Source organism: Danio aesculapii, chromosome 8 (genome assembly GCF_903798145.1).
Source record: "Danio aesculapii chromosome 8, fDanAes4.1, whole genome shotgun sequence".
NCBI classification, from domain to species: domain Eukaryota; kingdom Metazoa; phylum Chordata; class Actinopteri; order Cypriniformes; family Danionidae; genus Danio; species Danio aesculapii.
In genome coordinates, this window is record NC_079442.1 from 38,518,924 (window position 1) to 38,542,782 (window position 23,859).

The 23,859-nt window shown below is 35.2% G+C and overlaps 1 protein-coding gene across 1 annotated transcript in view; it reads right to left on the bottom strand.

Moving 5' to 3' along the window:
• The window catches only part of soat1 (sterol O-acyltransferase 1), a 31,659-nt gene that overhangs the window by 4,712 nt on the left and 3,088 nt on the right, over window positions 1-23,859 (bottom strand). Inside the window, exons 3-14 of the mRNA XM_056463914.1 lie at window positions 21,522-21,580; window positions 17,861-18,003; window positions 11,876-11,935; window positions 11,495-11,602; window positions 8,986-9,268; window positions 7,879-7,957; window positions 7,692-7,773; window positions 5,896-5,941; window positions 5,647-5,776; window positions 4,867-4,964; window positions 4,633-4,731; window positions 2,308-2,443 (exon numbers count right to left, since the gene is read on the bottom strand). Coding sequence (XP_056319889.1) covers window positions 2,308-2,443; window positions 4,633-4,731; window positions 4,867-4,964; window positions 5,647-5,776; window positions 5,896-5,941; window positions 7,692-7,773; window positions 7,879-7,957; window positions 8,986-9,268; window positions 11,495-11,602; window positions 11,876-11,935; window positions 17,861-18,003; window positions 21,522-21,580 — 1,323 coding nt within the window. The remainder of the gene's footprint in view (window positions 1-2,307; window positions 2,444-4,632; window positions 4,732-4,866; window positions 4,965-5,646; window positions 5,777-5,895; window positions 5,942-7,691; window positions 7,774-7,878; window positions 7,958-8,985; window positions 9,269-11,494; window positions 11,603-11,875; window positions 11,936-17,860; window positions 18,004-21,521; window positions 21,581-23,859) is intronic.

Here is a 23,859-nt window from a genome sequence, read left to right on the forward strand (position 1 = left end):
AGAAGCCACTGAGGACGCTTTTTTAGATCTCAAATTTGTCTCGCCAGTGCCATTTGCGCCTGCTGTTCTCAGGTAAATCCATAAGAGGCCGCTGTCAACTGACTGATTGACTGACTGACTGACTGACAGACCCACCACCCTCCTTCCCTAAACCCAACCGATAGTATTTTCAAAAGCACCGATTGACCTGCCCATCCACTTTCCTAAACCCAATGACAGTTTTAAAAAGCAATCCAGAAAAAGAAAAGCCCTCGCCTGATTTTTACCACATTTTCAGATTTTACCACATTCTCACTCTGTTATTTACTTGTTAATTTTATTTTTGCCTTTTGTTTTCATCTTTCCTGCTTTTTTGAACCGTCTTCGTGGTCAACTCCTCCCTGCGTCTCAAGTCTGCCGACGTACATGGCAAGCTAATTGGACAAACCGTTAAAGCCGTCCATATGGAGATAAGCGGTCAGTTGGTAAGCGCGAAAAGGAACGGCATCAAATGGCCCCATAGTGTTCAGTTTAAAGACGAAATTCAGCCATACATACTTCTGGCTACATAATTTGCGATCTCCAGAAATGTATATAGGGCTACGTTTTCAGAATGAGTCTATGTTGATCTAGTACTATACAGCAGTGTTTCCCAACCCCGTTACTGGAGGCACACCAACAATACATATTTTGGATATCCTTATCTTCGGGATTTGGAGTCTCTTCTAATGGACTGATGAGTTGATTCAGGTGTGTTTAATTAGGAAGAGGTTGAAAATGTGTACTGTTGTACTGGTGTGCCTTCAGGAACAGGGTTGGGAAACACTGCAATACAGTACTAGCTAGAGTTTTATTGCATTAAATTAGCTTTACTGAACATGGATTGGATCAATTTAACATTCAACATTTAACATTTTAAGAGAGGGACAAGTTAAGATCAAAAATAATTACAATCTGACAATTTCAAAGGTGATTTTTGCCATTCAATATTTCTTTTATTTTAATTCATGTTTATTTCTATAGCACTTTCACAATGTAGATTGTGTCAAAGCAGCTTAACATAGAAGTTCTAGTAAATTGTAACTATGTTAGTCCGGTTTTCAGAGTTAAAGTTCAACAGCATCCTTTATTCAACATATAATAGAACATATTTACTCAAACTTCACAAATAAAGCCAGTGTTTCTGCTGGATATATAATCAGAAATTTTGCTAAAAGTGCAAACTGAAGTACTGTTTTTTGAAAACTTTTATTCTCCAAGATGTTTTAGACCAAACTAACCAATGGATCTTAATGCACATTTTGTACATATAAGACTCTAGGTCTGATATTTAGTACAAGAAAAAAGACAGAAAACACCTTTAATTAATAACCTAAGAATGCATTTAGGTCCCACCACAACTTTACCCGTCATCATTATATTTTACAGGGAAGTGAAAATGCTTGCATACACGTGATTTGAGTGATGCGGGAGGCAATCTCTCTGCAATTGTTATAAATGTTGGATTAACCTATATGTTAAAAAAAAGTTATTAATCCACAGGTCACGTGTGTGACCAACATGGATCAACCGTTACACCTCTATTGTTAACCAATAACATCTGACCTCCATATTATTTTCCTTCTATTTTCTAATCACATGAGGGTGAGTAAATGGCAACAAATCTTTATTTTTGATTAAATATCAGTTTAAAACAAGCTAAATAATCTGACATTGGTGCAAGCAAAATAATCGTATGTCAAAAGAAAAAAACAAGATAATTTTGCTTACCCCATTGGCTGATTTTTTTTGCTTGTTTTAAGAAAGAACTCACTTAATTTTGGCATAATATTTCTTAAAACTAGACAGTATTTTTTTTTGCCTGTCTAGAAAATGTTTCTTGATTTAAGTATTTGAAGATATTTGGACTAGACTGGCATTTCTAGGTGAAATTACTATAATGTAAATATTAAACCATATTTTTTTGTATTATTGCTGATATGCAGATAGCTTTAAATCAATCCAAATAACAACCGATAAATATTGACGGCCGATACATTGGTGCATCCCTAGTAAAAGTGAATGTGAAGTAATGTACTTCAATTCAATTAATGGTTCATATAAAAATTTACTGATCATCCACTTGTTACAAACGTATTAGTTGCTTATTCGCTGAAGATATTTTAAGAATGTTGGTAACCAATAGCAAAGGACTTCAATAATTCTTTCCATCTATTTTCTAACCATATGAGTGTGAGTAAACAGCAACAAATGATCATTTTTGGATTAAATATCCATTCAGATATGTTTGCCCTGTTGTAAATTCTACCTGCTAAATGGGTTACTTACTTCCAAAGCACATGAAGAGGCAGAACATGACAGGGTAGAAGAAGCCGAAGCAGATGGCCAGAACATACTCGTGTACTACAGCAGACACAGTAAACACAACCAACATGGCCACCGCACGAAACCGCTTCTGTGTCATCTGTACAAGTGGAAGAGTCAACTTGGTTTAGATTTATGCATGTTTGAACAAAATTCTGCACAAATTTTATTCATTCATTCATACATTCATTCATTTTCTTTTCGGCTTAGTCCCTTTATTAATCAGGGGTCGCCACAGCGGAATGAACCGCCTGCACAAATTTTTATATCCATTAAAGAAGCTGCATGTCAAATTTTCATACATTATTTGCTTTCTTACTGCCAATGTGCAAACAGCTTATGAAGAGCCTGTAGAGTGATGGACTTGGGATGTTTTGGGTGTGAAAAATCAAAAGTTGTGACATTTATGCTCCTGAAACCTAGTTTGTCTCTTATTAAATAAATGCTAATACAATCTTCAGGATAATGTTGAAAGAGCTTAGAGCAAAGAATGATTTTAAAAACTTGCATTGTATTTTAAAGCACTGAATCACATTCGGTTTCTTGTATGTTATATTCGCAGAAGTGCGAGTGTGAGGAATAAGTTGCTGGCTGCAGTTCACTTATCGGCCACTGGTGTTGCTAGAGATGTAAAGATGAACCGCAAGGCATTTGAAAATCTATTTAAATACGTCTTTAGAAAAGTTTAAATGGTATTTTTGGTTTCTTTTATCCCTGAATGATACATATTAAAGTAGTGTTTATAAGTGCAGCACTGCTTTGTTTATAACGTTAATCCAGAAATCACTATATGGGCTCATTCACACTGAATGCGTCTTTGTTTCTTAAAACGCAAGACGTAATTGTTTGGAATGGTTTGAAAAAAGCCACAGAGCGCCTGTAAACAAAAACTTGCAATGGTTTCCCCACCTCCAAGCTCTTCTGATTGGTCCACTGCTTTGGAACTGACAGTGATGAGCTGCATTCATTCATTTTTCTTTTGGCTTAGTTATTATTTATCAGGGGTCGCCACAGCTGAATGAACTGTCTGAGCTGCATTGAGTGTGAAAGTTAAGTTCTTTCAACTTTATACAGCATCTAAAAAACGTGGAGCTCATGTACGTGGTGCTTCAAAAGACATGAGACACAACCGTATTGGTCACACACACATCCATCAAACACATGCTTACATTGAAAAACAACAGAAAAGTAGCACATTGGAAAGGTAAAACACATTCTGTGTGAACGGCCCTTAACACAGCAGTTCATTATCACCACCTGCTGGCAGAAAGTGAATCAGCATCTCATTCACACTCATTTTTTCTGTGCTCTTTCTATTTAAAATGACAGGCAACCACTGAATTTTAATCATGATACAGAGTGGTGCAGCTTACAGTACTTGCAGCATGAGCAGTTTTTAATCTAAATTACAGTGTATAGTTAAAAGAATTGGAGCAAAAACAGAATGTCCTGACTTTAGTTTGTGAAACTATTGTCATAAAACAGGGGTGTCTAAACTCGGTCCTGGAGGGCCGGTGTCCTGCAAAGTTCCAACTTTCTTCAACACACCTGCATTAAAGTTTTTAGTATACCTACAGTAGTAAGAGCTTGATTAGCTGGTTCAGGTGTGTTTAATTGGGATTGGAACTAAACTTTGAAGGACACCGGCCCTCCAGGACCGAGTTTAAACACCCCTGTTTTATGACAATAGTTTCACAAACTAAAGTCAGGACATTCTGTTTTTGCTCCAATTGTTTTAATTATACACTGTAATTTAGAGTAACTGCTCATGCTGCAAGTATTGTAAGCTGCACCACTCTGTATCATGATTAAAATTCAGTGGTTGCCTGTCATTGTAAATAGAAAGAGCACAGAAAAAGCCTTACTTTATTTGTGTAACTTATTTGATTTGTGGTTTGTTTTTAAAATGTTAATATGGTAATTAATATAAAATATAATGAAAAAATTATGTTATATTTCAATTTCACAAAGAAATGTGTAGCAATGACTAACTGAAAGGACGTCTAACAGTTTATCTTCAGTCTTTTTACAACTGTGTGAAAATCGAATTGTGAAATCAAAATTGTGGGTTGATTGAATCATTAAATCCCTAGGGAACTCTAATAACAAAGCTTTCTAAATTTGACATACAGCCACTTATAATAATAATAATATATTATTGTTATATAAATAATATATAATAATATAATAAAAATATTATAATAAGAATACATTGCTTTATAACTAGAATCTACTACTATAACTATATACGCTATAACTAGAATTCTAAATGTTTAACTGATAACTTACCCACAGGAAGTCCCTGTAGACATAGTAATAAAGCCAGTCATGAACTACAACATTCCATGTGCGATAATAGTTTGCATATGAAGTGGAGTTCCACCAGTCCTAGCAGAAAACACATTGTTAGAAAAATGCATTGCATTATGAGGACTTCATTTGAAATGTCATCTTTTAGAATGTATCTGTATTTGTATTATAAAAGCATATGATATAAGCTTAACTATTAGTGATGTTTATTACCTTATAAAACATTCGGTCTCCAAATCGTAGCATTTCAGCAAATGCATTAAGCCAGCAATGCAGAAAAGCAAAGAATGCCAGGAAAAGCACAAGCACTCCTATACACAAGTACACAAGAGAACCATCACACAAACTACATCCTTTAAACCATTTTACTACATTTGTGACCCCTTTCAGCATGCGCTCTTTATTGGAATTCTTATCTGAACAACTTAATAGTAAAAAGAAATGTTAATACACTGCAAATAATGCCTTTTTTGGCTTGTTTCTAGACTAAATATCCAAAACATCTTAAATCAAGAAGCATATTCTAGACATGCAAAACATATTGTCTTGTTTTAGGAACTAATATTTCAAAATTAAGTTAGTTTTTCTTTAAAACAAGCAAAATAAATCAAGAAGCATTTTCTAGATAGCTTCTTGATTTAAGTATTTGTAGATATCTGGACTGGAAACAAGACAAAAAATGTAAGTAAGAATGTATTTTTGCAACAATTTTTGCAGTGTATAGGTTACAATTAAATGAACAGTTCAATTAAAAAATAATTAAGTTTATTCCTTGTGTCAAACAAAAAAGAACATATTTTGAAGAGTGTTGGATTTCCATAGTATTTTTTCTTAATATGGGTGTAAATGGTTTCCAACATTCTTCAAAATATCTTCTTTTGTGTTCAACAGGAAAAAAAGAAACTAATAAAAGGTTTGGCTTACTTAAAAGTATGTAAATGGTAGGTAAATGTTCAATTTTTTTTAGATATGGTAGCTCTGTTGGCAGTCTACCTGGTAGTATGGAGTTGAAGACACACAGCACCATGGCCCTCGGGTCGAAGAGCTGCATGCTGATATTGCGAAATTGAGGGATACACAGCCGCACAAATATGTAATATGCATAAAATAAACTACCCAGCACCTGGAAGGACACAGAATAACAAACAGTTCAACATTTCAGTGTTACAATACAGTGCAAATCTCAAAATAAATGTTTATAGAAATCGCAGCATAAAAACACTCTCTTTCAAAAAAGCCCACCTGAGAAAACTTTGTAGCCACGTAGCCCCACCGAATACATGGATTTCTACAAATACAACAAAGTGACAAAAGTGTTAGAGTAAATGTCAAATAGTAAATAAATAAATAAACCAACTTTCTAATATAACATCCCTGTTATTAAGAATTGTTATTTAGATAACAGATATATTGAAGTAAATATAAATTTATTCTGAGCTGTGTGTATTTAAATATATAATACAGTAGATGATCATATTGGGCAGCACGGTGGCGCAGTGGGTAGCACAACTGCCGCACAGCAAGAAGGTCGCTGGTTCGAGCCTCGGCTGGGTGAGTTGGCGTTTCTGTGATGAGTTTGCATGTTCCTGTACCTGCGTTCGCGTGGGTTTCCCCCACAAGTTCAAAAAAGATGTGGTACAGGTGAATTGGGTAAGCTAAATTGTCTGTTGTGTATGTGTGTGAATGAGTGTGGATGGATGTTTCAAAGTGATGGGTTGCAGCTGGAAGGGCATCCACTGAATAAAACATATGCTGGATAAGTTGGCGGTTCATTCCGCTGTGGCGACCCCAGTTTAATTAAGGGACTTAGCCGAAAAGAAAATTAACGAATGAATGATCGAATCATTGAATGATGAATATTACACTTTATAATACTTTCAATAATTAAAAACATCTTGCTGACAAATGAGTAACAGTAACTAGTGGTTTGAAGGATGGAGGCAAAGTATAAGGATTTATGATTAATTCATTCATATTTTGGGCTTGCACACTGATACTTAAATACAGTCTTTCAATATTCAATAAAAAAAATTTTACTAAATATTTCTTTGCTACATAAACAATTATTACACTGATAGCATTTTAGAAACTGTCTTTTTTAAACTATTGTAAAATACGTATGATTGTCATTACATTTAGCTAACAAACAAACTAACTAACTAACTGGTGATTGAATGAATGAATTAATTAATGAATAAATGTTTTTTTATTAATTTAAATTCATTCATTCATTTTCTTTTCGGCTTAGTCCCTTTATTAATCCGTGGTCACCACAGCGGAATGAACCGCCAACTTATCCAGCACATGTTTAACGCAGTGGATGCACTTCCAGCTGCAACCCATCTCTGGGAAACATCCATTCACACTCATACACTATGGACAATTTAGTTTACCCAATTCACCTATAGCGCATGTCTTTGGACTGTGGGGGAAACCAGAGCACTCGGAGGAAACCCACGCGAACACGGGGAGAACATGCAAACTCCACACAGAAACGCCAACTGACCCAGCCGAGGCTCGAACCAGCGACTTTCTTACATTTACATTTAGTCATTTAGCAGACGCTTTTATCCAAAGCGACTTACAAATGAGGACAAGGAAGCAATTCACAACTATAAGAGCAGCAGTGAGCAAGTGCTATAGACAAGTTTCAGGTGTGTAAAGTCTAACAAGCAAAGCATTAGTAAAAATGGTTTTTTTTTTCTTTCTTTTTTTCTTGAGAGAGAGAGAGAGAGAGATGGGGCACAGTTAGTGGTATAGCCAGAGAGGCAGTTGCAGATTAGGAAGGAAAGTGGAGACTGAACAGTTGCGTTTTTAGTCGTTTCTTGAAGACAGCAAGTGACTCTTGCTGTGAGGCGACAGCCCTACCTACTGCGCCACTGCGTCGCCTAATTTAAATTACATTTAACTAAATAAACAGTACAAACATAAAGTTAATAAAGATGTATTTGCTTATTTGTATTAAACATTTTATATACAAAATAAAAAATTGAAACACACATATATTTTCTTAAAAACCGACAGACCGTCAGTCCTACCGTGGATAATTGTCCTTGTATATTAGTGTGGGTGCAAAAAGAAAGTAGATGTACTGGGTGAACTGAGGAACAGCTACTAAATCTTAAAATAAACAAAAGAAACAAGAAAAAGCTCGATTAAAACACAAGATGTTGTTATTAGGTTTTTTGTGTTTGTGTGTGACCTGCATTTAAGTGAAGCTCTTACTTGATTTATTTCGATCTAAGGATCGGACTCTTGGCACATTTTCCCTGATGAAAGAGTGAGACTTCATCATCAGTCGCACCTGTTTACACCAAAAAAAAAAAAAACTACATTCAGCTGGAAATTCATAATAAACACCTCAAATCAAAAAATGTATATACAGTTGAATTCAGAATGATTAGTCCTCCTGAATTATGAGTCCCCTGTATATTTTTCCCAAATTTCCATTTAATGGAATGAAGAATCAGATAACACATTTCTAAACATAAAATATTTAATAACTAGTGTCTAATAACTGATTTCCTTTATCTTTGCCATGATGACAGTACATAATATTTGACTAGATATTTTTCAAGATGCTAGTATTCAGCTTAATGTGACATTTAAAGGCTTAACTTGGTTAATTAGGTTAAGTTAGGGTAATTAGGCAAGTCATTGCTGTCATAATTACCAGCAATCTAGCCTGGGCCGATAGCTGGTAAACTACAAATATATCACAGAACTGGACTACAAATACCATCATGCACCTCACACACACCTGTTCCGGAATCACCAATGATTACACACACACCGCTGTCAGATCATCAAGGACTCATTATGCACCACACTTGCACACACACAGGGCTGAGTCTTGTTTTTGTACACTACGAAGTATGTTCCTCATTCGATCAACCTTTGCCTGCCTGACCATACTCTGTTTAATAAATTCTGCACATGGATCCTCAATTCAACTGTCCAATGTCTCACCGTTACAATTGTATAGCGATGGTTTCTTCTGTAGACAATTGAAAAATATATTGCTTAAGAGGGTTAATAATATTGACCTTGAAATAGTTATAAAAATATATAAAACTGCTTTTATTCTAGCCAAAATAAAACAAATTTTCTCCAGATGAAAAAATATTATAGGAAATACTGTGAAAAATTCCTTGCTCTGTTAAATATCATTTAGAAATATAACAATTCACAGCAGGGCTAATCATTTTGACTTCAGCTGTATATTATTAAATTATTTGAGAACCAAATGAACACTAAACACACAATAAACACATGAATAAAAAATAAACAAAGAGTCATATAAAAAATAGTTTTGCTACTTTTACGGAGTACCTGTTCTAGAATCAGTATGAAGCATGAAGCAGGTGGAAGGCCATTCTTCAGCACCACGTATGTGGGAAGGAAACCCAAACCCAGCCCCTGGTAGATGAGCAGGATAGAACCAGCCAGCACTGTCCATAACACCCGATGCTGTGAAGAGGAGTAAATACCGGCCCAGACAACCAGCAGAACATATGGAACAACAAGGGTGGACAGGAACATACACATCCATGTCACAACCACTAGAGGAAACTGGCCAAATGCGTACACCAACAGGTCAAACTCCAGCACCAGTCTACAGAGAGCAAGAAAAATGTCACAAAAACATCACAAATTAACATCTCCATACATCGTCTTATTGCTTACTATTTATATTTTCCTGCAAGTAAGATTGAAGGTGCATAGTGAACTAGTTAGCAAACACTCTTGGATAAGTTTGATATATCAGTTGCATTGGTGGATTTTGTCATCACTATGTGGAGATTAATATTACAATACAAGCAATGTAGCTAACATTTACATGTTGCATGTAAAATGTTTATATAATTATAAAATTGTGGGTCAATTTGGACCCAAAGTATCATTGTGTATCAATCCTAACATAATATGTTTTTTTACTGCAATGAAAATGTTTGTGTATCTTAAAATATTCTTCAGGGTCAAAATCTATCAAATGACTTGCTTATTTATGGATTTATTTATTTAAAAATATATAGACTTCAGAAAGCAGAACAGAACATAAATTAGTTATTTTTCCAGTATTTATTCATCTTTGTTAACATTACTTTAAAAATACAACCATCAAAAAATAAGAGACAACTTTTGACAAATTTAAAGAGATAGTTCACCCAAAAATAAAAATTAACTCCATTTTACTTGCCATCAAGTGTTTTCAAACATTATAAGTTTCTTTTTTTGTTGAACACAAAAGAATATAGTTAGAAGAATGTCTGAAATTTGTAACCATTGACTTCTATAGTAAAACAAACAAATACTCAGCATCAAGTGGTTTCAAACCTTTATACATTTCTTTTTTCTGTTGAACACAAACAAAGATTCATTCATTCATTTTCAACCCAGGCTCATTCTGAAAACATACCTCTATATACATTTCTGGAGACCACGAAATACGTCCCAGGAGCTACTTTGCAGTTTTTGTTTTCACGAATCCACCAGAGGCCGCTGTGTACACTTTTTCAGATGTCAAATTTCTCTCGCGAGTGCCATTCGCTGCTGTACTCGCGTAGACCCACCAGAGGCCGCTGACTGTCTGTTTGACTGACTGAATGACTGAGTGATCGACAGACCCACCCTTCTCCTTCCCTAAACCCAACCAATTGTATTGATTGACCCGCCCACCCACTTCCCTAAATCCAACCGACAACTTTCAAAAGAAATCCAGAAAAAGAAAAGTCCTCGTCTAATTTTTATCATGTTTTACCACATTCTCATCCTATTATTTTCTTGTTTATTTTATTTTTTGGCATCTGTTTTTGTCTTACCTGCTTTCTGTAACCGTTCTTCACCGGACCCGAACCCCGTCGTCGTGATCATCACCTCTCTGCGTCTCTAGTACATGGCGAGCTTACGGGACAAACTGGTTACAGTGGGGAAGCCGTCCATATGGAGGTAAGTGGTCAGCTGGTAAGCGCGAAAAGAAATGCCGTCATACCGCCCCGTAGCGTTCATTAAAAAAAATTAAATGCAGCCATACATCCCTCTGGCTACGTTTTCAGAACGAGCCTATGTTGTTCATTTTCCTTTAGCTTAGTCCTATTTATTCATCAGGGGTCCCCACAGCGGAATGAATCGCCAACAGCATATGTTTTACACAGCGGATGCCCTTCCAGCTGCAACCCAGTACTGGGAAACACCCATACACTCTCACATGCACACACATACACTAAGGCCAGTTTAATTTATTCAATTCACCTATAGCGCATGTCTTTGGGCTGTGGGAGAAACCAGAGGGAGAACATACAAACTCCACACAAAAAAGACAACTGGCTTAAGCAGGACTCGAAACAGTGACGTTCTTGCTGTGAGGTGACAGTGCTAACCACTGAGCCACCATGTCGCCCACAAAAGAAGATTTTTAGAGTAATATTGTAAACCTGTAACCATTGATTTCCATAATAAAACTAACAAATACTACGCAAGTCAATGGCTACTGGTTTCCAACATTTTTCAAAATATCTTCCTTTGTGTTCAACAGAAGAAAGAATCTCAAACAGGTTTGTGACAAATGAAGGGTGAGCAAATGATGGCAGAATTTTCTATCCCTTTAATAATGTATTATAAATATTGAAATGAACAAATGTTTTATTCGTTTTATAGAATTAAATAGTTCCAGAGCTTCATTTATTTATCAAGGAGACCATGGTAACACTGTGAAAACAAAATATATCTGTTTATATCTCTGCAAAACTTGGCAAGGACAAACTTTTAACATATAAAACAAGGCTGCTGTCTTAAAAACCGAAGCAAACTGGACTTCAAAAGTGCTAATGAATATCCTAACCTGCCCTCATCGATGAAGTCCACGACGAGCGTGCTGAAGATGAAGAGGATAAGCAGAGCGATGAACATGTGATAGATAGTGCGGATGTGGTTCACCTCAAACAGATCACTGCAGAAAAAATAGGTTGATAAGCACTATTAATTCACAGACATCCACATTCAGAATGATCATGTGTTTTTCTGGTAACCTCAAGGACCACACTGTGTTCCTGAATAACCACATAACTTGTGCATTAACAAAGCAGTTGATTTAGGTCGGCAAATCGACTGAAAGCCACATCTCATCATCTACATCTCACCACAGACAGAAACCAATCAGAGATTTCACGCACATCAATACAGGTTTGTGTATAAAGTCTCAGAAAAGGCACTCGTGACTCACTCTAACAGCGAACGGCGAATCACAAACTGCTTGCTCTGGCCTTGAGAAGGTTGTGCATTCCTGCAGGAGAAGATAAGATGATTAAAAACCAAAAGAGTATGAGTTAAAGCACTAAAGAGCAGGGCTGCACGATATTGAAAAAATCTGACATTGCTGCATTTTATTTTTCTATAATATACAGTTTTAGAAAGAGTTATTAGACCTCTGAGTTTTGTATTCTTTTTAAAGTGCTGTTTAATAGACCAAAGACATATTTACAGCATTTCCTATTATATTTTACTTCTGTTAAAGTCTTATTTTTTTTAGTTTGGCTGATTTTGTAATTTTTTTAAGGTCGATACTATTAGCCCCATATGTATAAGATACAGTGCTCACGGCTCAGCATACATGAGTACACCCCCCACAAATCTCTTAAATTAATATTTTCGATAGCATGCTTTACAATATTATTGTCACAATCACCTTATCTAATTGTCATAAATCACTGGAGATCACATTCACACGAACTACAATCCTGCCTCAATAGGAAACTACAAGTCCTGTCATGCAACACACACACACCTGCTCCAAGTCTCCATTGATAACACTCCCACAGCTGATGCTGCTCATATATTGATTACACACACATATATTTGGCTCACTTTGACACTCTTATTGCTGTTGTGCTGTCATTGTGAACATTACGATGCGGTTTCCTTGCCTTGCTTTCTGTGTTTGAACCTTGCTTTGTTTTGTTTGTTTTACGTCACTTGCTGCCTGCTTTTTGACCATTCGCCTGTTTTATGACCATGACTATGGATTGCCTGTATATATCTGTTTGCCCCTGTGTTGACAGTTGCTTGTCTGACTATTCTCTGCATTATAAACCTGCATTTGGATCCGTACCCCTGTTGTCAGCGTCAACTTCACATTACAATTATATTTGTGCATATACATTAGATTAGTGAGTACTGAAGCCAAATCTGGAGCTGATTTAACAAAATAACTTACAATAATGGTTCAAAAATTAGTAGCCCAAATTTATATGTTAAGGAAAAATATTAAATAAAATTTTCAAAAATCACGAGAAACAAAAATATTGACAATTTTCTTCCACTTCTAAAGATTCATACACATTTTTACAACTAAAATTCCATGATTTTTCCTTGACTTTTCCAGGACATTCAAGTAAATTTTAATAACCTAATGTTTAATGGAATGTCTATGTATACATGGTAAATAATAATAAAAAACAATGCACATTTTAATGTATTATAGCATATCTTAAAACACACAACAATCTATTTAGTTTGAATTAATTTTTTATATCTATTGTATGTAAGATTTATTTAGATAATGCTTACATATGGTGGTTCTTTCCCGCTGTGTGTAAGCTCTGAAATTGAGACTAAGCCAAAGTAAAATGAATGAATGAATGAATGAATGAATGAATGAATGAATGTTGTGTGAGCAAGTAATGTGAGACCATGTTTTTGGCCAAAGACAGAAAAGTAGTAAAGTCAATTAACATATATTCAAGTTTACAGATATTTGTTAAACTAATTTCCACGACTTTTCTAAAACTGGGTTTTTCTGTTTTTCCAAAACTTTTCCAGGCCTGCAAAATGCCATGTCAAACTTTTCCAGGTTTTCTAGGTTTTACATGACCGTATGAACCCTGAAAATATTTTTTTAATAAGTATATCTGTTTAATAAATATTTTTTGTTCAGATGCACCAAAATATATAACCCATACTCACTGAGAAATATATAAAAATATTCATTTTCAAAATGGGGCGTACTCATATATACTAAGCACTGTATATGTATCTTCTTAGATTATCAACAGAACAACCCATGAACCCATTGTTATCCAAAAACTTGCCTAATCATCCTAACTTACCTAGTTAACATAAAAACATGGTCAAGTCTTTAAATTGCACTTTAAGCTAAATACTAGTATCTTGCATAATAAGTAGAGAAATATTACACACTGTCATCATGGCAAAGACAAAAAAATCAGCTATTAGAAATTTATTTTTAAAAGTTTTATGTTTACAAATGTGTTAAAATAATCTTCTCTCTGTTAAGCAACACTTGGGAAAACTTTTAAAAGGATTTAAATTTAACTAATGTAATCGTTTTGACTCTGTATATTGCGATATGAATACAATCTCGCCAGATGACTGGAATAGATCTATTAAAAAAGAATTCACATTTTTTTTATTTGGGATGATTCTGTAAGGGAGTGAATCATGCATAAAATATAATAAATAAAAGAGTAAGATACTGTAAATACAAATGAACTAAAATAAAAGTGAAATAAACTGTATTTTATGGCTTTCTGTGCAGTCGATCAGTGTTCAGGTACATAAATTAAATAATCAAATGTAAAACAACACCGTATAGTCTTTATCGTATAAATAAATCAATAAAATTCATCTTTATTCACGTTTCAAATGATGAAGTTTCTTTAGACGCTCTTGAAATACTTGCACAGCCTTAAAAATGCAGATGCTAAATCTTAACTCTTCATTTATTCATTTTTCTTCGGCTTATTCCCTTTATTTATCAGGGGTCGCCACAGCGGAATGAACCGCCCACTTATCCAGCATATGTTTTACACAGCGGATGCCCTTCCAGCTGCAACCCAGTAACTGGGAAACATCCATACACTCTCACTCTCACATATACAGTACACTACGGCCAATTTAGCTTATTCAATTCACCTATAGCGAATGTCTGTGGACTGTAGGGGAAACCAGAGCACCCAGAGGAAACCCACGTGAACATGGGGAGAACATACAAACTCCTCAGAAACGCTAACCGACCCAGCCGGGACAACCAGCGACCTTCTTGCTGTGAGGCGACAGTGCTAACTACTGAGCCACCGTGTCGCCCAACCTCAACTTTATTGTGGTTAAATTCTATAGTGAGTCCACAAATTGCATGTGTTCTGGATTGTGGTTCCTGGTCATATAATCCCGACTATAATTGTAGATGAAGGGCTTGCAAAACTGTTAGCCCGACATCCCGGGTCTATTATATTTTCCAGTTGGGCTACCAAATATTAATCCACCCTGCCCATTGGACGATCTTAATGGGAGGAAAAATATAGCCTATTTCAAAGATTTGTCATGTGATTTATTTCTCAGGGACAATTAAAAAATGAAAAATAAAATAATTAAATAAAATGTGGTTATTTTCAAAAATATGTATGTAAGCTATAATGAATAGCATTATAACTTGATTATTTAAACTGTAAACCCTAATGTTGTCTTTACTTAAACACTCAAGTTGCTTTAAGTAATCATTACTTAAAGTACTGTATTTTGGCATCATAACTTGTTAATATTTGTTAGGATAACTCATTCACCTTTAAAAACCATAAACTCAAGATTTCAAGTTTATTGATCTCTTCATAATGATTCATACTTGTAAAACTAAAAACAATGTTTTTTTTTCACAATTTTTTTTTTTTTGATTGGCCGTGCAAGAACAATCAATAAGGAGAACAATCAATAAGGAGGTTAAAAGGACAATAAGACTGGCTAAATTAAATTATAAAAATAAAATAGAGGATAAATTTGTTCAAGGTGATATGAGGGCTGTCTGGCATGGAATTAAGAGTATGGCAGATATAAATAAGCCAAAGCAAATGACATCAAAGAACCAAGGTGACTATGTATTGGCCAATGATCTTAACCTCTTTTTTACACGCTTTGAAAAACACAGTACAAGCCATGATCTTACTGAATTCAAACAAAAACTGAGTCCCTCTACTCCTTTGGATTTACAGCTTTTTAATGTAGTTAAGCAGTTGAAAGCTACACCTGTTAATAAAGCACCTGGTCCAGATGGCATTTTGTGGAAGAACACTTAAACACTGTGCAGAGCAACTCAGTGTAGTGTTTCATTCCTTGTTTCAGGCTTCCCTGAATCAAGCAGTGGTTCCTCACTTATGGAAAACATCTAACGTAATACCTATTCCAAAGAAAGAGAAATCAAACTCCCTTAATGATTTTCGGCCCATAGCCTTAACGTCCTTAGTTATGAAAGCCTTAGAGAGAGAGGTTAAGTCACAACTGCTGACAGAAACTAATCATAAGTTGGATTCTTTGCAGTTTGCATATCGCACTAAAAGAGGGGTAGATGATGCAAAGCTTTTCCTTCTAAATACCGTACATCAACATTTAGAGAGTAAAGGTGCTTTTGCAAGAATGCTATTTGTGGACTTCTCCTCTGCATTTAATACTGTGAATCCTTTTATTTTAGCGAAGAAACTTGTAGATGAATTTGATGTGAGTCATGGTTTGGTTTTATGGATTTTAGACTTCTTGACATGTAGGCAGCAGAGAGTCATGTTGAACGGAGTGCTTTCATACATGCTTTTTACATCAATAGGATCTCCACAGGGTTGTGTACTGTCCTCAATACTTTTTATATTGTACACAAATGAATGTCGTAGCACTAAGAACAACTGCCATATAATCAAGTATGCTGACGACACAGTTTTTTTATCCTTGTTAACAAATACAGATTGTAATGACAGCGATAAGCATAATGCGTTTTTTAAGTGGTGCAAAGAAGCTGAACTACAACTGAATATCACAAAAACAAAAGAGATGGTGATTGATTTTAGAAAAAATGCCTTAGAAGTGAAACCAGTGTATTTTAACGGAAAACAAGTTGAAAGAGTACAGGAATATAAGTATCTTGGTACAATATTTGATACCACATTAAAGTTCCAGCAGAATTCAGAAGCTGTTGCTAAGAAAGTGCACCAGAGAATGTATGTTCTTAGAAAACTGAACTCTTTCTGTGTAGAAAAACACATACTGAGAACTTTTTATACCACCTATATCGAGAGTTTATTAAGCTTTTCCTTTTTATGCTGGTTCTCTTCACTTTCCGTTGGAGAGAAAAATCGACTACAAAATTTAGTCAAGACTTGCTCCAAGATTATTGGTCTACCTCTGAGGAGTCTAGCAGAGTTACATGAACAGCAAGTATTAAGGAAAACTCAAAGTGTGATAAGAGATGACTCCCATCCTCTGAAGCCTTTTTTTGTTCTGTTGCCCTCTGGAAGAAGGTTAAGAAGCATTAAATGCTCTTCCAACAGATATAAATTTACATTTGTTCCAGAGGCAGTAAGGCTTTACAACATTACATTTTAGCAATTTTTAAATTTACATTTCTAATACATGTGTTTATCCAAGGTTTTTTTTTTTTTTTTTTTTTTTTTTAACTATTTATGAAATTATACATGAAGCATGCTGGATTGTTATTGTTTTTGTTTTGTTTTTTAACACTGTTTGTAAGCGATTTGTCTGTGTTTGTTGAATCATGAAAAGCTATTACCCTAATCTAATTGCCCCTGGTGGGATTAATAAAGTTGTTAAACTTAAACTTAAGGAGTTCTGCCTGGCAACAAGAGACTAATGCTCTGATTGGTGTAATTCAAAAAATAAAAAAGTCAAAGGTCTAACGGTATTTGCTCTGTTTTCTGAACATGCGACGACTGATGTGACTGGAATTATCATCATATTCAAGTTTATTAAGTAAAATTATATAAATTCAAAATTGTTTTGTTAATTTTCAGTTAGTTAGTTCTTAAGTAAAATGAACTGAACAATTTAAGTATAATCTACAAAACCGGCAAGTTGAATAAACCTAAATATGCAAGTTTTGGGAGACTCCATTACTCAATTAAATTGAGGCAACGAGTTTACTCAATTAATTTAGTTCAGTCAACTTATTAGGGTTTTCAGTGTGGTAAATGTATGCATTTGTTTTTATTTAGTGAATAATGTCTTTTCTATTCAGGCCACTTGAATTTATTTAGAGTCTATCCTATATTGAGTGCCTGTTGTAAGACGCACACATGCCATATCAATGCTAAAATGAAATATTGTGCAGCTCTACAAGTATAGAGTGACATAAAAATGGGGATTAGAGTAAATAAAATAATGCTGTCTATCAGACAAATCCTGCCGTTCGCAATACCTGAGTTTGCTTTTCTCCTTATCTGAGAGAGGAAAGACTGTGCTGACATGCGAAGAGCCCAGACTGGCAGACTCCTCTATCAGACTGTCCATGAACTCATTCACTTGAGCGTCAAACTGTCTCATCAGGTCTGCTTTTAAATGCTGGACAAAAAAAACAAAGAGTAAAAACACAGAACAGTGAGTCTCTTCTATATCTAAGAAGAAGATTCCAAACAATAACAGAAGGTCTCGTGAAGCTAAACACATCAAATACACAAGATAGCAGTAATTCGGGTAGAAAATCTGGTCTCATGTGATCAGTCGAGCTGTTGTGGTCATTTTCTTTAGATAGTAATGGAGACAAAGTAAGGTCTTTTATAGATACTAAATTTGATGACTAGGAACATACAGTTGAAGTCAAACTTCCTGCTGTGAATTTTTTTTTCACATATTTCCCAAATGATGTTTAACATTGTAAGGAAATTTTCACAGTATTTCCCATAATATTTTTTCTTCTGGAGAAAGGCTTTTTTTTGGCTTGAACAAAAACAGTTTATATTTAAAAAAATATCATATTAAGGTCAATATTATTAACCCCCTTAAGCATTTTTCCCCGATTGTCTACAGAACAAACTATTATATTTAGAAATGTGTTAAAAAAATCTTCTCTCCGTTAAACAGAAATTGGGGGGGAAATAGCAGGAGAGCTACAGCAATAATTCAAGAGGGCTAATAAATCTAACTTTAACTGTATATAAAAACAACATATTCTCCCATCATGTTGCTGAAAAACCTCAACACCCACATACTTCCCTTTTCTGTCTACACTTCCTGTGAAGTTTTCAAGACCTTTTTAAAAGCACAAAAAAAAAGCAAGTGATTCTTAAGGACTCTATTTTAATTTAGTTTTTAATGTGCTAATTGCTCACTTGTTGTCTAAATCTATAACATATTTCAAAATAAAAGGCTATTTACACATTGACAGATAAATCTGAATATACAATAAGATTTTAATAATTTTATGAAATTTTTAAGCATTACAAGTACAACTACAACTACAAATGGGTAAACAAGAGAAGAGGGAAAGAAAAAAAAGAAAATATATAAGAAAAACAAATTTAATTAAATTAAGGCGGTTCCACTGTGGCGAAATTAGGGACTAAGCCAAAGCAAAATAACGAATTAATGAATTCACAAGCATCACAGTTGCACAGTGGGAAGAGCAATTGCCTCACAGCAAGAAGGTCACTGGTTCGAGCCCCGGCTGGGTCAGTTGGCATTTCTGTGTATAGTTTGCATGTTCTACCTGTGTTTGCGTGGGTTTCCTCCGAGTGCTCTGGTTTCCCCAAAGTCCAAAGACATGCACAATAGGTACATTTATGTTTGTTTAACTTGTCATATTTTTAAATATTTTAAAAGTATTTTTAAAAAATTGTCATGCCACCAGAAATGAATTCAGGTCAGAGATTTTTTAAATTTTTTAATTTTTATTTTCAAACAAACAAACAAAACAAACAAAACAAACAAACAAATAAATTGATAATTGAATAAATCTGTTTGAAATTAAAATTTAAAATATTTTTGCATTTTGTACACTTATAGTTTCCTTGCTGGTTACATTTTTGCAAAAACTTCCAAATGATTTAAACATTTTTTCAAAAATGTATGAAATATTGTGCTGCAAACAAGATATTTAAATTACTTTAATTTATTTATTACTTTAATATATTTATATAAAAAAACTATCTGGGTGACGCAGTGGTGCAATGGGTAGCACGTTCGCCTCACAGCAAGAAGGTCGCTGGTTCGAGCTTCGGCTGGGTCAGTTGGCATTTCTGTGTGGAGTAGCATGTTCTCCCCGTGTTCACGTGGATTTCCTCTGGGTGCTCCCGTTTTCCCCACAAGTCCAAAGACATTTTGTATAGGTAAATTGGGTATGCTAAAATTGACCGTAGTGTATGTGTGTGTGAGTGAGTGTGTGTGGATGTTTCCTGGTGATGGGTTGCGGCTGGAAGGGCATCCACTGCGTAAAACATGTGCTGGATAAGTTGACGGTTCATTCCACTGTGGTGACTAAGCCGAAAAGAAAACGAATGAATGAATGAATGAATGAAAAAATATAACAATTGCACTTCTGCTTGGCTAGGACTGGGAGATTGTATGTGATAATATATACCCGAAATTTACCTCTCTTGGGATCCATGAGCTCAATTTCTATTTTTTAATAGGATATATCTTATATTACCAGTACGAATTAAGAAAATGTTTGCCAATGCCACAGACTACACTGACTCCCAGTTACATTCGGAATAGATTTTAAAGTATTACTACTTGTCTATAATTCACTAAATGGCCTAGGACCTCAATACATTACAGATATGCTCACTGAATACAAACCAAACAGATCACTCAGATCTTTAAGATCATATAAACTAGAAATTCCAAGAGTTCAGTCAAAGCAGGGTGAATCCGCCTTCAACTACTGAACCCCCACCCCCGGGTTAACTTAACACTTTTAACAAATTTATGTGGATTGAACATTAAAAGATCAAGTTGTTCCAATGAAATCTCAAGAATTGTGTTGTTTCAGCTCATTTCAAATAAGTAGTTTGAACGAGAAAAAAAATATATAGTTTTTGAGTGTACATTCAAATCCAGACTGAAAACACATCTGTTTAGCAGTGCCTTCACTGAATGCTCACTATGCTACGTCTGACAGATCGCACTATTATGTTTTTCTCTTCTTTTTCATTCTTTTATAACCTGTTTTAACTCATTTTAATCTGTTTTATACTATTTCTCTTTATTTTTTCTTAAACGCTTCTCTTTTATTCCTGTTTACAGTATGTAAAGCACTTTGAATTGCCACTGTGTATGAAATGTGCTATATAAATAAACTTGCCTAAAGGTACATTTATTAATTGTTTTTTGGACTGTGACAAAATTTGGACATTTTGAAAGAAAATACATAAGATAATGGAAAATATTCTAAATTTTGAAATCCTAATATGGACAATCTGTACTTTGCTACTTTGGTTTGCATTACAAGCTTTATCCTTTACGTGGATATCACAAATCTGACAAACATAAAAAATCTGACAGATTTTTGTCAATTTGGTCTCCCGTTTGGGAATACATAAAAGAGCTCTCTTAAATTAACACATTATTTATTTATTATTAAAATTATTTATTTTCAATTTCTGTTTATTCTCCACTTAAGGACTGCTCTAAAATGATGTGATTGTACTTTATTTTTATTTATGTATTTATGCTTTTTAGATTAATTTCTAACTCTGTAACACAATTATACATTTTGATGTTAATATTTTTGTGAATGTGGGCATACAATAAAAAATAAAATAAAAATCTAAATACTGTGCATGCAAGAGAGCCTGATAAATAAACAAGAACTAAGCAGAACAAACATCGTGATCTGAAACCACCGTTTTAAGCATGCTCAAAATCACTAAACCAAAGGTCACACTCGTATCTGTCAATCTTTGACGTAATGTGTGATAGCATACAGTGGATAATACTGATAGTCTGCAATGATACAGTGATAAGAAACAAGATATGCACCTATCTCCTGCTCTGTTGCCTTCGTGGTTTAGATATCTGATTTGTTTGAAGAACAACAAATTGCACAGAAAGCCAGTGAGCCACACAGAGTGTCATCTTACCTCAGCTTTCTTCTTCAGCTGGAGTTTTGCACTAATAATCTGCTCCACCTCCACTTTTCCTGAAATCACACATCAACACAGATCCATCATGAATGCTAACGTCTACATACAGATGGACGCAGGTCTTGTGGGCACAATATCCTGGTTACCAGACCACTAATATGTAACTAATCCAACATAACGCAAACAGAATATCTGCATCCCTTACAGTGCAAACAGACATAAAACACTGTACATTAACACACACAGATAGTGACATCACAGAATTGCTATAAAAAAGGTGACATTGTTTTAAGGTGTGTTTGTTATGCTGTAACTATTCATTTAACTACAGAATAAAATTAATTACATGTACTTACTATATGGGTTGGGTTAGAATGTTAGTATTGGTTGGGTATAATTATGCATAATTACTATAGTAAGTACAATGAACGTGTAATGACACCTAAATTGCTACCAAGAAAACTAGACTTTGAATGGACGGATGGATGGAACAAGGGTTTTTTGGATGGATGGATGATTAGATGGATGGGGTGGGTGGATGGATAAATGGATGGATGGATGGATGGATAGTGTGGGTGGATGAATGGGTGGGTAGATGGACAGACGGATGGATGTATAGGGTGGATGGATGGAACAATAGGCTGGTTGGTTGGATGGATGGATGGATGGATGGATGGATGGATGGATGGATGGATGGATGGATGGATGAATGGATAGATGGATGGACGGATGGATGAATGGAAGGACGGACGGAAGGTTTGATGGATGGATGTGGTGGGTGGATGGATGAATGGAACAATAAGTTGGTTGGATAGATGGATGGATGGATAAATTGATGGATGGAAGGATGGATGGATGGATGGATAGGGTGGGTGGATGTTTAGGGTGGGTGGATGGATGAAGCAATAGGTTGGCTGGATGGATGGATGGATGGATGGATGAATGGATGGAAAAAAGGATGGATGGGTAGGGTGGGTGGATGAATGGATGGAACAATAGGTTTTTTGGATGGATGGATGGATGGATGGATGGATGGATGGATGGATGGAACAATAGGTTGGTTGGATAGATGAATGGATGAATGGATAAATGGATGGATGGATGGATGGATGGATGGATGGATGGATGGATGGATGGATGGATGGATGGAACAACAGGTTTTTTGGATGGATGGATGGATGGATGGATGGATGGAACAACAGGTTTTTTGGATGGATGGATGGATGGATGGATGGATGGATGGATGGATGGATGGATGGATGGATGGATGGAAGGCAGGCAGGCAGGCAGGCAGGCAGACAGACAGACAGATAGAGGGATAGATAGATAGATAGATAGATAGATAGATAGATAGATAGATAGATAGATAGAGAGATAGAGAGAGAGAGAGAGAGAGAGAGAGAGAGAGAGAGAGAGAGAGAGAGAGAGAGAGAGGTAGGTAGGTAGGTAGGTAGGTAGGTAGGTAGGTAGGTAGGTAGATAGATAGATAGATAGATAGATAGATAGATAGATAGATAGATAGATAGATAGATAGATAGATAGATAGATAGATAGATAGATAGATAGATAGATAGATAGATAGATAGATAGATAGATAGATAGATAGATAGATAGATAGATAGATAGATAGATAGCGATTACGGAATTTATAGTTTAGTGGAAAGCCTGTTGGATTTGAATGTCACAAAAATAATGTGCGTGATGTTAAGTGGCGTGACGTACCACAAGTAGAAAACATTAACACCAATTCAAATATTGGCAGTGAAGTTGCTCAATAAAACACCACCTCAGCATTTTCAGTGTCATCATGTCACAGTTAATGTGAATGACTGCATCATCGATAACAGCACTGGGCAGGACATGGCAATTTCTCAATCAGGTCACACGGCAAATCACATGGCAGTCTGTACATCCCAGAGTTAAGCTGGACGGTTGCACTAAGGTAACCTGAATGTGTCATTGTTTCCTCATTTTGACTTAATGCATAAATGATTACACAGCTCAATCCTTGCAACAATATTGTACTACAGTAAGAATTAGTCATAACTATCATTTCCAGTTAGTTTTGCGAATTAAAAGCTTTGGAAAATATATTTCACATTCATTTAGCAACACACTTGTTTATTAAAGGGTTTGCTAGTTGATAATTGCCTAATTATTTACTCTCCCCCCATGTGGTTTCAAACCTTTATGAGTTGCTTTCTTCTGTTGGACACAAAAGAAGATATTTTGAAGAATGCTGATTTGAATAGACCTATCGACTTCCATAGGAGTAAAAAATATTAGTATGGAAGTCAATGGGTCACAGAAAGCAGCATTTTTCCCATAATATCAT